Source organism: Sesamum indicum, linkage group LG10 (genome assembly GCF_026168435.1).
Source record: "Sesamum indicum cultivar Baizhima isolate 11 linkage group LG10, ASM2616843v1, whole genome shotgun sequence".
NCBI classification, from domain to species: Eukaryota; Viridiplantae; Streptophyta; class Magnoliopsida; order Lamiales; family Pedaliaceae; genus Sesamum; species Sesamum indicum.
Window position 1 is genome coordinate 1,550,495 of NC_142666.1, and position 18,876 is coordinate 1,569,370.

General features: G+C 34.5%; 4 protein-coding genes across 4 annotated transcripts; 2 read left to right on the forward strand and 2 right to left on the reverse strand.

Annotated features, from left to right (window-relative positions):
* On the reverse strand, positions 1 to 2,197 carry LOC105172684 (uncharacterized). Its single transcript, XM_088885646.1, has 2 exons — positions 1,528 to 2,197; positions 1 to 228 (listed from the first exon to the last, which is right to left on the reverse strand). Exons 1-2 carry the CDS (start codon positions 2,065 to 2,067, stop codon positions 145 to 147), a joined length of 624 nt encoding a protein of 207 aa, XP_088741772.1. The 5' UTR covers positions 2,068 to 2,197; the 3' UTR covers positions 1 to 144.
* Positions 2,198 to 7,884: 5,687 nt separating this feature from the next.
* LOC105172683 (uncharacterized) lies at positions 7,885 to 10,242 on the forward strand. Its single transcript, XM_011094223.3, has 2 exons — positions 7,885 to 8,280; positions 9,857 to 10,242. The coding sequence occupies exons 1-2, from the start codon at positions 7,990 to 7,992 to the stop codon at positions 9,974 to 9,976; spliced, it is 411 nt and encodes a 136-aa protein (XP_011092525.1). The 5' UTR covers positions 7,885 to 7,989; the 3' UTR covers positions 9,977 to 10,242.
* Positions 10,243 to 10,998: 756 nt separating this feature from the next.
* LOC105172681 (3-oxo-Delta(4,5)-steroid 5-beta-reductase) lies at positions 10,999 to 12,658 on the forward strand. Its single transcript, XM_011094221.3, has 2 exons — positions 10,999 to 11,221; positions 11,327 to 12,658. The coding sequence occupies exons 1-2, from the start codon at positions 11,183 to 11,185 to the stop codon at positions 12,455 to 12,457; spliced, it is 1,170 nt and encodes a 389-aa protein (XP_011092523.1). The 5' UTR covers positions 10,999 to 11,182; the 3' UTR covers positions 12,458 to 12,658.
* Positions 12,659 to 12,723: 65 nt separating this feature from the next.
* Positions 12,724 to 14,172, reverse strand: SSN2 (zinc finger SWIM domain protein). The gene is made up of 5 exons (XM_011094222.3): positions 14,017 to 14,172; positions 13,901 to 13,922; positions 13,716 to 13,821; positions 13,099 to 13,206; positions 12,724 to 12,963 (listed from the first exon to the last, which is right to left on the reverse strand). The coding sequence occupies exons 1-5, from the start codon at positions 14,075 to 14,077 to the stop codon at positions 12,862 to 12,864; spliced, it is 399 nt and encodes a 132-aa protein (XP_011092524.1). The 5' UTR covers positions 14,078 to 14,172; the 3' UTR covers positions 12,724 to 12,861.
* Positions 14,173 to 18,876: the final 4,704 nt, after the last annotated feature.

The following is an 18,876-nucleotide window of genomic DNA, read 5'->3' on the forward strand; positions in this document are numbered from 1 at the left end:
TAAGGCCCCAAAAAGAATCCAAATCAACGTATGTGATCAAAGTACAGGCCAGAGATCCATAATAATCCTATGGGCTAACACGCAACCAATATATATATATATATGGGCTGGAAAATCAGAAATAAAATGTCCATAAATGGTAATTTAAAGCAGGAAATAACAAAAAGCCCATCCCATAAAAAAGCTACCACTCAATTTCTGCAACGACCAAACACCACTTGCTCCACTCTGCAATCATAAAGAATCATTGTTTGGTAAATCGTATTAAAATAAAATGAAATATTAAAAGTTTATAAAAGAAAAGGAGCTCCAAGTTATTTAAAAAAAAAAATTACAAGTTCCTGCATTAATTAAAAAAGTGCACTTACTAATATCCTATAAATTTTGTAATATTATTTTATTTAAATATTTCAATAAATTATATTAGAACGGGATCTAACATATTACAAAATCCAATAGTATTTTATAAACTATATAAAGCCAAATACCCTTTTTTTTGGGTTTTTTTTTCCCCTGATACGTTTCAAATTCACTCGACGGTTTGTAACTGTCACTGGCCCAAATTTTTTTTTTTCACATGATGAAATTTAGATACGGAACTCTTCAAATAAATACACACTACATATATATAAATATATTTGTATTTAGACTTTTACTATCTCAATTTAATTAGTACATGAATATAATTAAAATTATATAAAATAATATAAATATCCATATTTTTTCGTATGAGAGTCGAACCCATAATTTAGAATTTATTCACAAATGTTCAAGCTGAACTTTTAAGTATTGAATAAGACATTATTGAGTTTGTCTATTGTAGTGGGCATAATGTTGGAGTCCATTACAGCCCAATGGAACGAGATCCAAAACACAGAAGCGCAGCCTAAAACCTAAAATAGCAGTACACACCGACCTGTCAGAAAAAATCACGTGATTTGCTCTTTCTTGATTAACTCAACTTCCTCCACCCCAATACACATACGCCAAAAATATATTATTATATTAATAAATTAAAATATATATATATAGACATATATAATTAATTAAACTTTTTGCAAAATTTAATTCTAATTCACAGCTAATTTGGGCCAATGTTGTTATATTAAAGCCAGAATAAGATTTTCTTGGGTTCAAGATTGTAATTTTTCGTATTGGGTTCCTGGGACATGAACACCGCAAGTATCAGACCTCCTACACATCTTCCCATGTGATTGAACGCTATGATGTCAAGGGTCTAGGTGGATCCTGAACAGGCTATAAGTGCTCAGACCCAACGCGCATGAGCCGGTTCATGTTAGCTACTCAAGGACTCATTTTCACTATAGTGCGCGGATTTACGCGGTTGCGGTTCCTAAACTCAGGTGGCTAGGGCTAGACAGTACGTGAAATTGGATTGATGTATGACAACGGAAAATGAAACAGATGATGAATGAACCATCGGCGTCTAGTAGAGAGAGAGAGCAGTGGATTTCAGTGTTCAATATGAGAAATGCGTGGGTGGTATGAACTATGAATGTTACGTACCTGATCAGTGGCTGATGGAGAAGGAGAAATAGCCTGGAAACTCGGCCCTGGAGCTCCGGTCGAAGGAGCCGGAGGGCTCAACAATGACGGAGATGGAGCTGGTGATGCTGGTGTGGACGGAGCCGGAGCGGGGGCCGCAGATGGAGGAGAAGAGAGCGGAGCTGGAGTAGGAGCTGCCGGTGGGGTAGTCGGAGTCGGAGCGGGAGGAGGTACAGAAGGCGGAGGACTGGCTGGTGGAGGAGGAGTGGCAGCCGGCGGAGGTGAAGCAGGCGTGGCCGCGGGAGCTGGAGGAGCCGGTGTAGGTGGAGCGGCAGCTGGAGGCGGCGACGAGACAACAGGTGGCGGAGATGACGTGGGAGGTGGCGTTGCTGCAGGTGGAGTGGGGGTGGTTGTAGGAGGCGAAGCTGTGGTGGTAGGGGGAGTGGCGATGGGGGTGGGGGGAGCAGGAGTTGAAGTGGGAGAGCTGGCCGGAGATTGTCCACCAACGCCGGCGACGACAATGCAGATCAAAGCTATGAAAACATGGCGTTCCCGGGCCATTACGACGTAATTCGCTACACAATATTATCTTCGGCACTTCCCTAGCTTAACCTGCGCGCCAAGAGAGAGAGTGTGTTAACGTGGGTGAAGGGTAAGACACAGAGGCAGAGGGTAGAGACAAGAGCCTATATTTATATATATATATAGGGGGAGAGAGAGAGAGAGAGAGACATATGATTTTGTGTTAAAAAAGGTGTAAAGGCTGAAAAAAGCAAGCATACACGGTTGCCCACCCAACAGTAACAAAGATAAAGCTGTTTCCACTCCAATTTTACATAAGTTTAAAAAATAATTAAAATATTTGAATATATATTATATACTATTTTTATATTTTAAAAAACAATTATAAAATCCGAAATGCTGTATAACATTTTAAGAATTTATAAATTCTTTAACAAAAAATACGAAATATGTAATATATTTTTGAAATTTTAATAAATAGATCTAAAGTTGATAATATTAATTATAACATTATTATTACTAATACTTTTTAAACTACTTTTTTTATCTGAATCTACAAAAGTTTTTTTTTTAAATAAAATTTGAAATCTCAAATATTTTATAGGATACATGTGATGTAAACAAAAAATGACGTTCGACTCTAGTTAGAGTAGAAGGTAATGAAATAAAATGTTAGAAAATAAAAAGAGTGTGATTGAATAAAATTGAGATTTGTGTACAACGAAGAGATTGGAATTGAAGTAAAATTCTAAATACGAAACAAAATTAATACTTTTAGCTAAAGTTATAGTATAAAAGTAAAATTTGGCCTCTCTCACTGGGGGAGCTCTCAATTTTTAAACAACCTTCATGGAATTGGATAATAAAAAGATTTGGTGGAAGATTCCCACAAATTTGCTAGATCATTATCCTAACATAATTAGATACAACGGAATACCTCATGAAATTGGTTGGAGTGTCACCTCCAAATGGCTAGAGGATCCCTCAAATTCTGTGAAGGGTTATTTCCTGGCGGTTGAAGGCTTGCAATCCTAGGGGGCGAATGGAGTCCCCTACAGATGAGGGTATCTTCTGAAAATTAAGATGAATTTTCAAATTTACAGCAATGTGGTTGAGGAGATGCTTTTCCCCAATCGAAATAGGACTTACTTTTGGCTTGAGGCGGATGACTACTCTTTATTTGATTATATGGGGGTGTGGCCTCAAAAGTCCCGTGTGGATGTCACTAAGTCACACGTGGACGGCACATGAAATGGGCTTCGACTATGGCTGGGAATTTCCGACCCTAAGCTTTTTTGTGGGCTTGTGGATATGGAGCTTTTTTGGGTTTGGTTCATTTCAGATTTGGGTTGCTTAGGTTTCTTCTGGCCAATTTATTTCCTAGAGCATCTTATGTGAGACTTCATGAGGGCTCAATCCGAAATGATCTTCTCGAGAGTAGTTGGGGATTTGACGGAACTAGGCCTTTTGGGGCACCTCTCGTCTTACCTTCCTAACTCTTGCGATATTTTTTTTCTTTTAGACCACTTTGACCTCTTTATGCCAGTTCATTTTTATAAACATCAATATATATTTAATAAATCTTTCAAATAAACTTGACAAAAAATCTTCTTAATTTATATTTAATTCAATCAAATAAAGTAATTATGTAATACTTGTAAATTCAATATTTTATCATTTAAATGTAAAAACTAATCGTATAAAAAATTACTTGATTAAGTTTGATGTTTTCTCTTATATAATATATATATTATTAAATGATCAGATCATTAAAAATTCAAATTGTTATAAAAAATAATCATTTAATATTAATATCTTATCTTAATATATCTGAATCACTAATAAATCATACACATGAAAATTTTCTTTTATAAATATATAGCAATAAAATTCCAACCTAGTTTATGTAAGCACATTTATAATAATTACTCGTGAGACAGAATAATAAAATATATGCAATTAATTACTGAAACAAACCCCCAACTTTGGTGAAAATTGAAAAAGGTATAAAGAGAGGCAACCACGAATGTGAATGATGACTGATTATGAATACATCCATCGTAAATGGGCCAGAACACCGAATTGTATAAAAGTCGCCAAAGGGTTGAGTAACACGTTTTTCACTTTTAGTGGCACAAAAGAACCGAGTTATTTAATTTTTTATTAATAAAAAAATTATATTAATATAATTATTTTTAATATGTTAATAATAATTCACTTAAATATTTTGCACTCCTAATTAAAATGTAAAAGAAAGAAAAAAGATCACATAGGAGAACAATATATAAAAACATTTTTTATTTATAAGTTTATAATTATGGCTAAAATAATTTATTTTATGTGATATAATTATGAGAAATTAATATTTGAAGATTCTGAATTCTTGTTGGCCACGTAATTGTATAAACATTAAAATTTTGGAAAAGTCGAGGTTCAATTTGTGTTGTGAATTATATGAGAAAAAAAAGTAATCATCCCAAATTGAATTAAATACAAAATAATAATAATAAATAAAATAAATAAATAAATAAATAAATAAATGTGGACCATAACATGAGTCTGTGATAACCTTATTGGCGTGAATTAAAAGGGAGGAGTTGTTTGGTGTGACCATCAATTCATATGCCTAAAGTGGGAATGATTTATGTGCATAATAAAATAGCCACCAACTATAGTCCTATTCTCATAAAATAATTACAATACACCTAAGTAATAAATTGCTTGTTTGAGTACGTTAATTTGAAGTTTTTGGACCTAATTTTTCACAAGTTTCAAAAAGGGAATTGCAAAAACAAATTTGCACTCTAATACTCAAATTAACAAATAATATTATAAATAAGAATTGTAATTGAAAAGGCGTAATGTGGTGTAATAATTCAATGCAAGAGCGTTTTGAACAATTGTGTTTCTGTATGTGTGAGTCTAGAAAAATGTTTCCCTTTACCGAGGGGAGAGGGACTCTTTTAATAGATCTCGCCCCCTATTGACTGTGAGAGTCCGACTCTCTTGGGACTCGGGTTTTGTTGGAAAAAATAGACTCCTACTTTTTTGAGGGTTTTTCTTGATCATAGTTTTAAGGTTGTAATCGTTTAGAATTTATTTTTTTACCCGGTAGAATTCTCTTTCCGAATGGAGTCTCCTGACTTCTCGAGGAGACAATTATGGGGGCTAACCACCCTTCCTAGATATTCGATCTTCTAGTGTGGTAGGGAGATGCCTTCTTTCTCCAAGTTGTATGGTCAAACTCGTCCATAATCGTTTTGATCTTTTTCTGGGGTTGACCTAACTACCATGTGTGCAACCCTAATGGGTTTCCACAAGTCCTCCTGGATCTCCAGAAGCTTCCTTGACGTATTGAACCCCCTCCGGGGGTTGAGGACTAAACCTGCTTTGCCCTTGGAGGATCTTTTCACTCTTTGGGTCTTCTTCTGTATTGGGATTCGTTTGTGCTTTGCACATTTTGGGGAATCAATTATAATAAGAGAAAAATGCAAGCAACCCCCTTATGATATCGCAAATAAGCAAATTACCTTCTTATGAATAATTAAATAGCGGTTTACCTCCCTTTATTTTTTAAAATACAACAATTTACCCCCTATAATTTTTAAAATGAAGCAATTTACCTCCCTGTATAAGGAGGTAAATTACTTCATTTTAAAAAGTACAAGGCGATAAATTGTTATATTTTTTTTTCATAAGGGGATAATGTGTTCATTTTCGATATCACAGGGGGTAAATTGCTATTTACCCATTATAATAACAACAACAACAATAATAATAATAATGAAATACTATAGTCTTGTCCCTTTTCTCCTCTATTGATCTTCTTAAAAATTTAAAAATTCTCTTTATTTTTCTTTTGATATCATTTAATATTGTTAAATATCTGGTAAATAAAAAAAATAATAGAATTATAATGCGCTCATGGATTTTTGCATTCAACGGTAAAAATATACAAGTCATCACACATGTAAACAATCAACACAAATATTGATATGACTAATTTAAGTACCACCAAAAAATTGAATATATAGTTTATAGACAATTGATTGAGGTCCTTCCAATTAAAAAATACTTGCAATAAACGCAATGAATTATTGATTTGTAAATGATATAAAAATTATTGATTTTGTAATATAAATTCATTTGAATTAATATTTATTATTTTAATTTTTCTAAATTATTTGACCGTAGGACAAAAGCATACTACACTAATGAATGAGTATGGAGTGTGAAGTGGGAGTACAAAATTCAAGTTGAAGTTTGTTTTCACAAATAATGACATTCACATGGTAATGAATAGATTTAATTGCAACAAATTTATGATACTCACATGGCAATCAATTGGGTAAATTATGACCCATTTTTTTTAAATTTAATATAATTATAGACACGTTTTTATTGTTTTAAAAATTATAAATACTTCTCAAATTAATGATTATTTGATGAATATTCTCTCATAATAGTCCATTATAGAGAAATATTTTTTAAATGGTGGTTAACCGTAGGGGCATATTTATAAATTTTCAAATAATAAGATAATGTTTATAATTATGATAAATTTTAAAGGAACACGTAATAATCTACACTAATCAATAATACCCCATAAAATAACTTCTATATTATTGTATTATTTTCAAATTAATAATTTTATAATTGTGATGAATTGACAAATAAGCCTCGTTGACAACGTCAATCGTTGCAGTCTAGTAATTAAAGTAGAATATTATCACACCTATAATGTTGATTCGTATCCTTCTTAAGGCATTTGATAAAATTAGACGTATATCCTAACATATATATTGATTCCCATATAATTACGTCTTCGTTTTTGTGAGAATAAGTCACCTGTACAAAACGAAATACAGAATCATTTATGATGGGTTTATTGGGGTTCCACCCCACTTTCCCACCTTTTTTTAAAAAAAAAACCTTGTCAATGTATTTATTGGAGGAGGGCATAACAGTAATTTCACTTTCATAACTAAGGTTGTATCCATACATCTGTAATAAATAAATATAATGGTTGGTTTTTGTTATGTGAATTGTGTAATATACTTTTATTGAATTTTTTGGTTATTATTATTATTGATATAAAAAATCTAAAATAAAATACCAATTAAAAGCTAAAAATAGATTCAATAATAATTAGATTTCAATCAAAATTCATAATAAATTTGAACTTTATTTCTTCTTCCATACGACAAATTCGCATAAATATTTATATTAAATTTGAGTTTTATGTATTTTGACGGACTAATTCAAGATAAATACAAATTATTTTTTATTTTGGATTAGGTAATTGGATCAAAATGTATTCAAATACAACTGGACTGCTGATGGATTCATATCAAAGTCTAAGGTGTCCAAATCCAATAGGAGTGAGCCGAAGCTGTAAGTCAAAGCCGTCTATAAGTAAAGATCTCTATCACACAACAAAAGAGTACATACAACATTACACACAAGTCATTTCATTCGGCACACAACAAATCAGAATGATTGAAGCCAGAAAGCTCTATGCCATGACCAAGCAATGCAACCGTGAAGGTTCGATGTCTTTCTTGACATCAACTTCAAGTCTTAATATCAAATTTTAAGGTGATACGCACTTTGTCAATAAATTTGGAGGAGATTACACATTTATACCCAAAAATACGCTTCAAGCTCTTGGATCGAAATTTGAGAAAAATGTCAAAATAATTGTGTGATCAATTATTTTAATGAATATCAAAATATTGATTTTTTTTTAAGTGATGAAGTATTCCGGAATCCGGATATGGAGATAGTCCAGAAAGCTTTTGACCCGGTCCGGAATGTGCGGTTCGGGTCTTAACTTCACACAGAGAAACCCATTTGCCACTCTTTTCCTGAGTCTTATCTTCTCACCTCTTCGCCTTCCACTTCAATTACTGAAACCTATACATAAACCCTATTATACGTATTGTGGTACACTGCTGCACGATGGCTTTGTCTTTGGGCGTCTGTTCGAGTCTCTTTGCGGGCGGAGCGGTGTCGTTCTCGAAGCCGTCTTCTGTCCCCGTCAAGCTTCTTCCGGTTAATCTGCGCCCTGTGCGCATCACAGCGGCGGTTTCGAAGCCGGCTACGGAGACGAACAAGCGGGAGCCGAGGGGAATAATGAAGCCGCGCAGGGTGTCGCCGGAAATGCAGGCGTTCCTCGGCGGCGTGTCTGAGATTCCTCGTACTCAAGCGCTCAAAGAGATTTGGGCTTACATCAAACAACACAATCTTCAGGTATATGCATTGCGCTACACTTGTATGGCGAAACACTAGTTTGTTTTTCGCAGTTGTGTAACTGTGTATTTATTTTCCTCCTATAGTTTTCGTATGCGGAATATTTGGCTAGACGTATTTATTTTCCCTTATTTGTGATGGTTAGTGAATTTAATTGGGGAATTATTGTCTTTGGAATTGGCGACTGTATTGTTCAATTCTGATGTTAAAGAGTGAAGGTGTTAGGTTCTGGTTACTATGTAGCTTCTTGTTATTTCTGTTTATACAGGAGGTTTATCTGCTGATTATTTCAATTTTTATCTATGTATATGATGTAGATAAAGTATGCTGTCATTGTTAAATTGGGTATTTACATATATATTTTACCTAAAATGCAGTTCTTAAGCTTGAGATTCGGTTTCATGTATTGATCAAGAGAGGGTTCTTAAATAGGTAGCTAATAGTATTTGCTTAAGTATAACTATTGGGTGTATTTGTGCACTGGAGTCTGGATTTTGAAGTTTTGTGTTTTATGATTCCTAAATTTTGTTCGCCAGATATGATGTGCCATTTTCAGTGAATTCTATATCTATTTTACTTTGAGACAAATATAGTGGCTTCTAGTACCAGTAGGCTACTAGGTACTGGAAGAAGCTTTGTTAAGAACTTATATTGTTGCAAAGGGTCCCTATCATTAATGAAATTTTGTGCTGAAGTTGCTAAGGATAACTTTTGACGTCAACATTCTTTCAGTTGCTGACTCTTGTAATGGTTGGTTGCATGTCCATTCACCAACAGATTAACTAGCTGACTTTGAGGAACAACCCTTGCTTATTTTTTTAAACCAGTAGCATTTCTGCATGTAGTTGTGGCAGTGGTAGAATATAATGCAGGAAGAAGGAGATAATTAACTTCCACTACATTGTATGGTAGAAGAACAGTTCACAGATCTACGGAGCTTCAGATTTGAAGTTGTCAATGTTATCTTTGGATCTTTTTGTGTTCGAAATACCAAAAAAAAAAAAGGAATCATGTGTTTTTTGCGGTTTTTCCACACAAGTTTGGTTATATGAAAAAGCATGGATTTTTCATAAATCATACAGCCCATCTTTTCATGTTTTCTGATTTAGTTTTTCCTACTTATTTCTGAATTAAGTACCGAACTGACTTTTAATATATGTATGTGGTTTTATCAAACATTTGTGTCCACACATTTCACCATAAATTGGATGAGAAGGAACCTGTGTAGGTTCATATTCCTCCAATTGAAGACTGCACATGAAACCATTATGTACCAGGCTGGTTATTGGTGATTTGCTGCATTCCTGATATGCTCTATACATGTTTTACATGGAAGTTTTTTGATATTGCATTTGGTTGAAATATTGCTGATTTTGTCCCAGGGGTTATCTAGTCAAGATTCTATTATAGAAATTGAAAGGCAAAGTCCATCATGTCTACAGTTATTGCACCCTGTATTATGCTCATTTCTGATTTTGCCCACCAAGGCCAATTTAGTGATTTCTATATTTTACTTGCTTACCTTTTGTTCTTGTGCATCTACAGATGGAGTATAACTGATTTCTCTTCATTTCAGGATCCTGCAGACAAAAAGGTCATCATCTGTGATGAGAAACTGAAGAAAATTTTTGGAGGAAGAGATCGGGTCGGCTTCCTTGAGATTGCTGGTTTGCTTAATCCACACTTTTTGAAGTGAGAAACTGGGTGCCTAAGAGGGCTAAGGCCATCTGCATCTTGAGAGGAAAGCACTCTTTTTGTAAATGAAGTTTATGTTGGTAGTCTTTAGGAAACACTAGCAGACAAGCTTTGCTTTCCTTTACAGATGAGATTTGGAGCTCTCAGCTCATCAACAAGAGGAACACTCATGAATGAGTAATTTTGCCTTTTGGATCCACTTGTGGGACTTGAATTGTAATCTATGTCTGCATTCTTAATCTATCTCAAATCTTTAGGCACTTATAATGCTCTATGGTTTATATTTGATTTGTCTAATCTGGCATATAATCAATCAACATTTGTGTTGAGTTTGGCGTGCTTAGATTCGGCTTGCTATTGCCGTTGTGAAAATCTGCTGGTGTAAGATGCAGGCTGGGCAGAAAATTATGGTAATTTGCTGGTGGTATAGTCAGCATTTGTATACGAAAGACTCCTCTTATGATGAAATCTAATGCCAGCCTATAAGTTTAACCTTGTGGATCAACTCTGTTCATTGTTTGTTCAGCCATTCAACATTGCTTAAAAATGTGAACGTTTATCCTAAATTGACAAACTTTTCAGTTTATGCTCTGCTTGCTTGGGAAAGACTATAGTTATAACATTGTGGTCTAGGTAATTAAGGTTGACATGTATAGTTTTGAACCCCAATCAACTATTTATGGAGATGCTGCTTGACTATTTCTTTTATCTTTCACGTGATCTGTTTATATGGGGGATACGTCGTCTTGATGTGGGACAAAAATTGAAAAAAAGAAAAGAAAAGCTCCAGACGTGAGAATGTTGTGGTATGATTGATGTCGAGATCACTCCTATTCCTTTCTCTGTGAATTATTTGGTTATCACTTATCCGATTATTTTATATATAAAATATTCTACCCAAATTATGGTGTATTAAATCAATTTATTTATGAAATAAATATGATATATTTATTATATAATTAATTATTTTTTTAAATTATATTCAACAAGTGCATCTTATCATATCAGCGATTTAGCACCAGGCAAATTCATTCCTCGTGCTGATAATGATTTATTAAAAAAATGAAAACCAAGATTTAAGGCAGTGATTAAATGCAGCAATACGTATGAACGAAAGCTGTGCTTCCCAACAAACATATTACAAGCGAATTTCGTTAGAGCTGAATACCTTCAAACCCTCAGAACTCCCATTTCCCCAGGCTGAAAAATGAGCTGGTGGTGGGCTGGAGCTATCGGCGCTGCAAAGGTTAGTCCTCCATCATCCATCACTCTTCTTATAAATATCTTATTCAGACATTGGTTCGTTATGATTGTCAGTTTGTGGAATTTGATCCGTAATTGATCGAAACAGAAAAAATTCGAAGAAGATGACACAGCCGTAACTTACCAGAGCGTAGCCCTGATCATCGGAGTTACTGGAATCGTTGGGAGCAGCCTGGCCGAGATCCTCCCCCTCGCTGACACCCCTGGCGGCCGATGGAAGGTCTACGGCGTCGCCCGCCGGCCCCGCCCCAACTGGAACGATGATAATCGGGTCAACTACATCCGCTGTGACATTTCCGACCCGGATGACACCCGGGCCAAGCTCTCAACTCTCACTGATATCACCCACCTGTTTTACGTCACCTGGGCCAACAAACCCACCGAGGCCGAGAATTGCCAAGTCAATGGCAAAATGCTTAAAAATGTTCTTGATGCAGTTATCCCAAATTGCCCCCGGTTAAAGCATATTTGTTTGCAGACTGGGAGGAAGCATTACATGGGGCCATTTGAGTCGTATGGAAAGATAGAAACCCATGATCCTCCATATACAGAAGACTTGCCCCGTTTGAGTTACATGAATTTTTACTACACTCTTGAGGATATCTTGTTTGAGGAGGTTAAAAAGAAGGAGGGTTTAACCTGGTCTGTGCACCGACCCGGTAACATATTCGGGTTCTCCCCATATAGTATGATGAATTTGATGGTGACCCTTTGTGTTTACGCTGCTATTTGTAAGCATGAGGGGAAGGTTTTGAGGTTTCCGGGGTGTAAGGCAGCATGGGACGGTTACTCGGATTGCTCTGATGCTGATCTGATCGCTGAGCATCAGATATGGGCCGCGGTTGATCCGTTTGCAAAGAATGAGGCGTTCAATGTGAGCAATGGTGATGTGTTTAAATGGAAGCATTTTTGGAAGGTGTTGGCGGAGCAGTTTGGATTGGAGTGTGGGAAGTATGAGGAGGGGCAGACGCTGACTTTGCAGGAGCTGATGAAGGATAAAGGCCCTGTTTGGGATGAAATTGTGAAGGAGAAGGAGTTGATGCAGACTAAGTTGGAGGATGTTGGGATTTGGTGGTTTGGTGATGTTATTCTTGGGAACGAGTGTTTTTTGGATACTATGAACAAGAGCAAGGAACATGGGTTTCTAGGATTTAGGAACTCCAAGAATTCGTTTGTTTCTTGGATTGATAAGGTAAAAGCTTACAAGATTGTTCCTTAATTTGCTAGGTCAGTTCATATCCTAGGTAATTGTTTTTCTGGGCGAATGGGGTAGTGTGCATCTGCACTCTATTGAATAATCTTGGTGTAAGAAAAACGCAGAAGATGATGTTTATGCTATCTCAATGTTTGATGTGGGACTGTAATAAGTTATGACAATGAATCTTTAGTTAATAATGTTATTGAGATACTGATTGGATTATCTGTCTTTGCTGCTTTCTCTCTGTTCGTCCTAGGTAAGAGAATGCTGAAGACTTGCTAATAATGTAAAGAAGCTGAAGATTCAGGAGACTAAAACTCAATCTGAAATGAGACAAGTAAAATTGAGCTATAACATATACTAACTGCTTCAAAGAATAAAAAATCTCAAAAGGCAAGTCTTGACATATTTGTTGCTGGGAGATATCAGAGCTTGGCCAGCAGCAAGGCCAATTCCTCGTCAGAAACCTTAACATCAATGCATGTCCCAGTCGAGGCAGCAAGTCTTGCGGCTAGTTGATGCTTACACTGAAAAACGAAGAAATTAATAAGATTGCAGCAGACAGTGTAATTTTTTAGAATTATAGAACATCTCTGTAATATGTCTAAATCTGGGGGAGCGGGAGGAGGAGCAATGCAAGAAAAGAGTAAATATCATCTAACACTGAGCTGCTCCCCTTTGTTGACAATGTCATAGAAGAATGAATAACAGGCACAGTAGTGTTCCGCAAAGCACAGATATTCCTCCTTCCTCCGTGATTCTCCTACCACCTGAACAACAAACACATACTTCTCAGAAAATCCAAACCTCCAAAATTCAGATACTTATAAATCCCTTCTTTTTTTTTCTTTTCAAGAACAAGGAAGAAATTATTCCAACAACCAATACTCAATAACCCATATATCCTAGGCATAACTATGAATTCGAATTCTACAAATATGACTAGTCTTTAAGTGCTTCTTTAATACATCATTTGATTTGAAATTATTAATATGTTCTAGGGGGTGTTTGCAAATGTAAAAATAAACTTTATTAGCTTATTGCTGAAAATAAGTTTGAGATGAGTGTTCTTGCTTGATACCAATTTTTGCATCTTATAGGTAAAATTGTAAATGTTAAAAGCTGTTTTTACAATCACTTCAAATCCAACTTTTTTTCACTGTTAATTTTTATTTTCAAACGCTCCCTACAATCTCATCGGCACCACAAAAACAGAAGCTATTTCAAAACACCCCTTCAATCAATTCTAAATCTAACTTACAGCTTAGGGAAAAAAAACCTGAAAAATTGAACGAGCAGTTGAGTGTCCAGAAATCCTCCGCACACCGCCTTGATCAACAATCCTGGTCGCTCTCTCGAAATTCTTCCCAAATATAAAATGCAATCTGCAGCATTACTACACATTCATAAACCGCAAAAGAAATCGTACCCAGGCACCGGAATAACAGCAGCAGAGACACTCACATCGACAGCTGATCATCGCTCACTGTCGGAGCGCAGGTCATCCAAAAATAGGCAAGAACAATGTCGGTAAGTTTAAAATTTTGAGTAAGAGAAGCGAAAATTGAAATGGAAATGACCTGAATGGGTGGATTCGATTGCTTGCCAAACTGATTCTGCTACCAAACTACAAGTGCTCATCCTAAACCCTTCGCTTCGAAAATGTCGGAACACTACACCCAAAAGGAAACAATGGTTGGGTTTATTTCTTATTTGATTTGGGGGTTAAAATAAGATAAACAAAACTTATGGGGTTAATAAATAATAAACTCCCCCTGGGTAGTAGTAAAGTAACAATTACCTTTATTTCGTTACAACTTATATATATTGACATCCCCTTAAATTAGATCAAATTATACAAATACTCTATGTTTTTGTAAAATTATAGTTACACCCCTTAGGTGTCCGTGAACGTTTTTTACAGAGCGTTTGTGTAAGTTTTGAATTTAAATAGAGAGTGTAATTTTACAAAAAATATAGGATGTTCGATATTTTGATTTGATCTCATGGAATGTCAATATAATTTGACCTTTATATTAAATTATCACATAATATATATATATATATATATATATATAAAATTTCTCAATATGTAATAAAATTATTTAATCTAATTAGTTTCCTTAATATGTTTATCTATTGTTTCATTTTAATTAGTAATAAAAAGAAGGAAAAAGTATTATTTTAGTCCGCTAAGTATGCCTAATTTTAATTTTAGTCCGATAACTATGTCCATTTTTATTTGGGTCCAGTAACTTACGAAATTGCTTACTTTTAGTCATCTGATAGATTTTCAGACAATTTTACCCCTATGCAACTTTTGAAAGGCAGCTTTAGTCCATATGCACTCATAGGGATAAAATTGTTCGAAAATCTGCCAGATGACTAAAAGTAAGCAATTTCATAAGTTACTGGACCTAAACAAAAATGGACATAGTTATCGGACTAAAACTAAAATTAGAAATACTTAACGGACTAAAATAATACTTTTCCCTAAAAAGAAAGATGATAACTTTTTTTAGAATATTTGGCAATCAATATTAAATGTACTTTTAGAATAAGTCATTTTTTCAAAAGTTCTTTTAGGGAGTGAGAAGCAGTTACTCTTCCATGTTAAGAATTGGTTTTTATTCCAATTCTAACGTATGCAAGAAAAAATTGGAAAAAAGAAAAAAAGGTTGTCGTAAAACACAAGACTTACGTGAGAATTATGTTTGCTCAAGATTAATTTTTATCAAAATTATTTGAGTAAATTACAAAAAAAATAGTTAAATTTGAATGTAATATTCTGACAAGCTCCACTTTCTAACTTTGGAGGACATGTTTAACACAATTTTAAAAAAAAAAAAAAAACACTTATTTGAGCATTTGTTTTAAAAAAAAAATCTATTTCAATAGTTCTCCCAAACATGCACTTAAAATATAAGCAAATTTTGAGTAGTGAAAACACCACAAAATTATTTACTAATAATTATTCGTATTACATATAAGGGATATATATATATATATATAGGTGCCTAGATGGGAAATTCGATACTGTTTTTGTGAATTTTATATTCACATAAGCTGCAAATTGTTGGATTGATCCAACGACTTATAGCTTATGTGGGTACAAATTTACATGAACAGTATCACCAAATCCGTAACTAGGGTATTAATGGTGGATGGGATTATATATGATGAGGGTCTGGCTTGTCATGATCAACCCCGTCAATGCTCCTCAACCAGAACGTACAATCAAAGGAAGCTGCGTCGTTCGGGATATCCTCCATCACCCATTCTTGGCCTTTCGGAAAATATATCCCCGTTCGCGGGTGGGGCATCCAGCAGCTCCCCGTATCCTCCCGCACCCACTCCTCCTCCTTCGCCGGCCCCTGCGTCACTTTGTTGCTACTCTTTGTATGATGATTTTGCGCCGCCACCGTCTTGCTCATGCAACGTCGAAATCCTATTCCTGGCCTGCATGCGTGTATATATATAGACATGATATAACGAATATGTATAATATTCTCGAGATTTTAGGTTTAATTTAACCTTCGGAGAGTAATTATGAAGACACTATTTTCGATGCTTCTTCGTTGCTGTAGGTTGGCTGATGAAACTTTTAAGGGTGCATTTGGATTGAATTTAGATTTGAGGGATGGATAATTTCTCCATTTACATAATATTTTCGTTAGGGTTGATTGCAGCTAGAATTGCTTTGTGGTCGACATATTATTGCAAAAAATAGGCATCGTACCAACACACAGACGTCGGAGAAATGCATCATGACATTCAGACAGGAAAAAAACAAGAGTAGATCAGAAGCATACACTGAGCTGAAAGGCCCCACAGACAACACCTTAGTGTAATTCTTGATCAATATTCCAGCTCTGGCCATACACCTCTATCTGATTGATCACTACTGCTCTCGAACTCCAAATATTTATATATAGATATCAAAATTATATGATGACTCCTCCTTTGCAAACTAATATACATACACACACACACACCTATATATATATGTGTGTGTGTGTGTGTAAATAAGTGAAATAATATAGTAGAATAAATTCTGATGTTATCTGATGAAGGTAGGGTTTTGAGTGGGACAGGACAGGTATAAAGAAAAAGGGTGTGGAAAACGGGAAGAATTGAAGCCTTTTTGCTTTGAATAAGGTTGTTCGATGGGGTAATCTGTGGTCCTAATAAACTCCTCATTCATGGATTCCTTTGGACAGGCTAAGGAGGTGCCTTAGTACCATAATTCATGTACTTTTCTCTTGTACCATCCTTCTTTTCAATCTTTTGCACTACATATATTCTTTGATGCAACATCTAAATTATCTTGCAGCTTCCTCCACATTTACGGTTCTTTTTAGTTTTTCGAAATATTTTTATTAAAAAATTCGAATAAAATTTAACTTCAATATTAGGCGTGCTCGAGGAATCACTAGTACAATATGAGAATTTTTCGACTATTTTACGTGCCTCTGCAGTTATGAAAATTGACTTCAATACATATAGAGGTAGGCAAATTTTATAATTGTAGAGGCACATAAAAGAGTCTCAAAAAATTCATACTGCCCGTAATCTTACTTCTTTTTTTTAATCCCGGTTTCGAGATAATATTACTTCTAAAAAGTTCTTGAAAGTGTCCTTTTTAGCTGTGAAATGAGTTGAGAAAAAAAAGGTAGCCTCTCCTTTGTATATGCTTCTCTAGTTTGGAATTTAATTCCCAATATATAGCTCAAGTTTACATTAATTAACGACTAAGTTTAAAACTGTAATTAGAAATATTTAACTTTTAAATAAAGGGCTCATGCCATATAAGTAAACGGTTCTTGCATGCTTTAACAACTTCATCACGTAAAATACTATTTTTGACATTCAATTATCTTTTGTTTAATTTTTTTAACATAAAAAATAACATACGTACTTTAGTTAAAGGGTCTTCACTTTCTAAAATTATGTTATTCTTGGTGATGTGCTTTTTCAAGAAACAAAATTATAAGATGTTGAAGGATTGATCTTGGAGTTTTAAGATTTTTGGGAGGCTGAGAGGAGTTAGAACTCCAATGTTTAAGTTGCGAAAGGCCTTGACAAAAATTAAAATGAGAATTTGAAGAATTAATTCAGTAAGCTCAGTGCTGAAATATTATGGAAAAAAAGTGTGGAGTACTATGAAAATGAGAGGTTTAATATTCGTAATTTGAAAAATGATCGAAAAATTCGTGTGAATAGTTAATGTGTGAAATTACCCTATTATAGGAGTCAGATGAGGAGTTTGGGGAGGCGGCGGAGCACAATCTGGATACCCTCAAATTTCTTAAGAAGTCTAGTTAATTTCATTAGATAACATTTGTCTAGTTGTATGTTACGTCATCTCTGTCTTATGCGAACAAGAACAAAACCTGCCACATTAGCAGAAAAACAACATATTTAGCTAGGGAGAATTAGTTACATGTAGACGTAATTCCAAAACTTTTAGTTGGTAAGCTTTATATATCTCTGCCGCTATGTTGACGTGTCATTCGAGGTGGAAAGTGTTGTTGATGTATCAGTTGAGCTAGTTGGGCCACTAGCAAACTAAAACTGGACCTGGACTAGCTCGATCTTGCCGACAAATTTTAGTTGGGCTTGAGGTGGTCCTTTGTTCTTTTGGGTTAGTACATTTTGGTCTAGTGATTTTACCTTAATTAGGCTGGACTCTTGGGTCAATTGGGTTCTTTTGGACTTTAATAAATGGATACCCAAAGGCCTTGAGAAAAAATGGATATCCAAAGTATCATCAGACAAAATAAAAATATTTATTATAATACTTAATAAAAGTACTTTTAATCTATCATTGAGTGTCCGTAATATTTTTTTTTAGTGAATTTATTATAATTATATTATGATTTTCAATTATAATACTTAATATATTTATGTCAATGATTAATATAAAATAGAGGGATAATTACATTCTCATTTCCTGAGATTTGATGCAATTATACGTAGATCCCCTATGGTTTGAAAAATTACATTTAACATCCCCGAGTTTGCTTCTATGTAACAAATAAATCCATCTGTTAGTCAAATTCACTGAATTTGCTAATATTAACAAAAAATTCTATATTAACCCCTAATTGACTTATTACTAACTTATTGCTGGTCCAATAAATCTTTTTGACCAAATTAATCTCATACGACTTCACGCGTTAATGCATATGAGGAGATACATTTTTATCGTTATAAAGATAGTTTAGTCCAAAAATAGTTATTTGACTTGTTTCAGTAATCCTCAATCGATAGTAAGTATTAATTCTTATTTAATTTTTTTTTGTCAAATATCAGCAAATTCAATAAATTTTAACTAATGGGTGGACTTATTTGTTAGACTGAAGCAGACATCAGGGATGTGAGATATAATTTTTCAAACCACATGGGGTCTATGTGTATTTATACCAAACTTCAGTAAA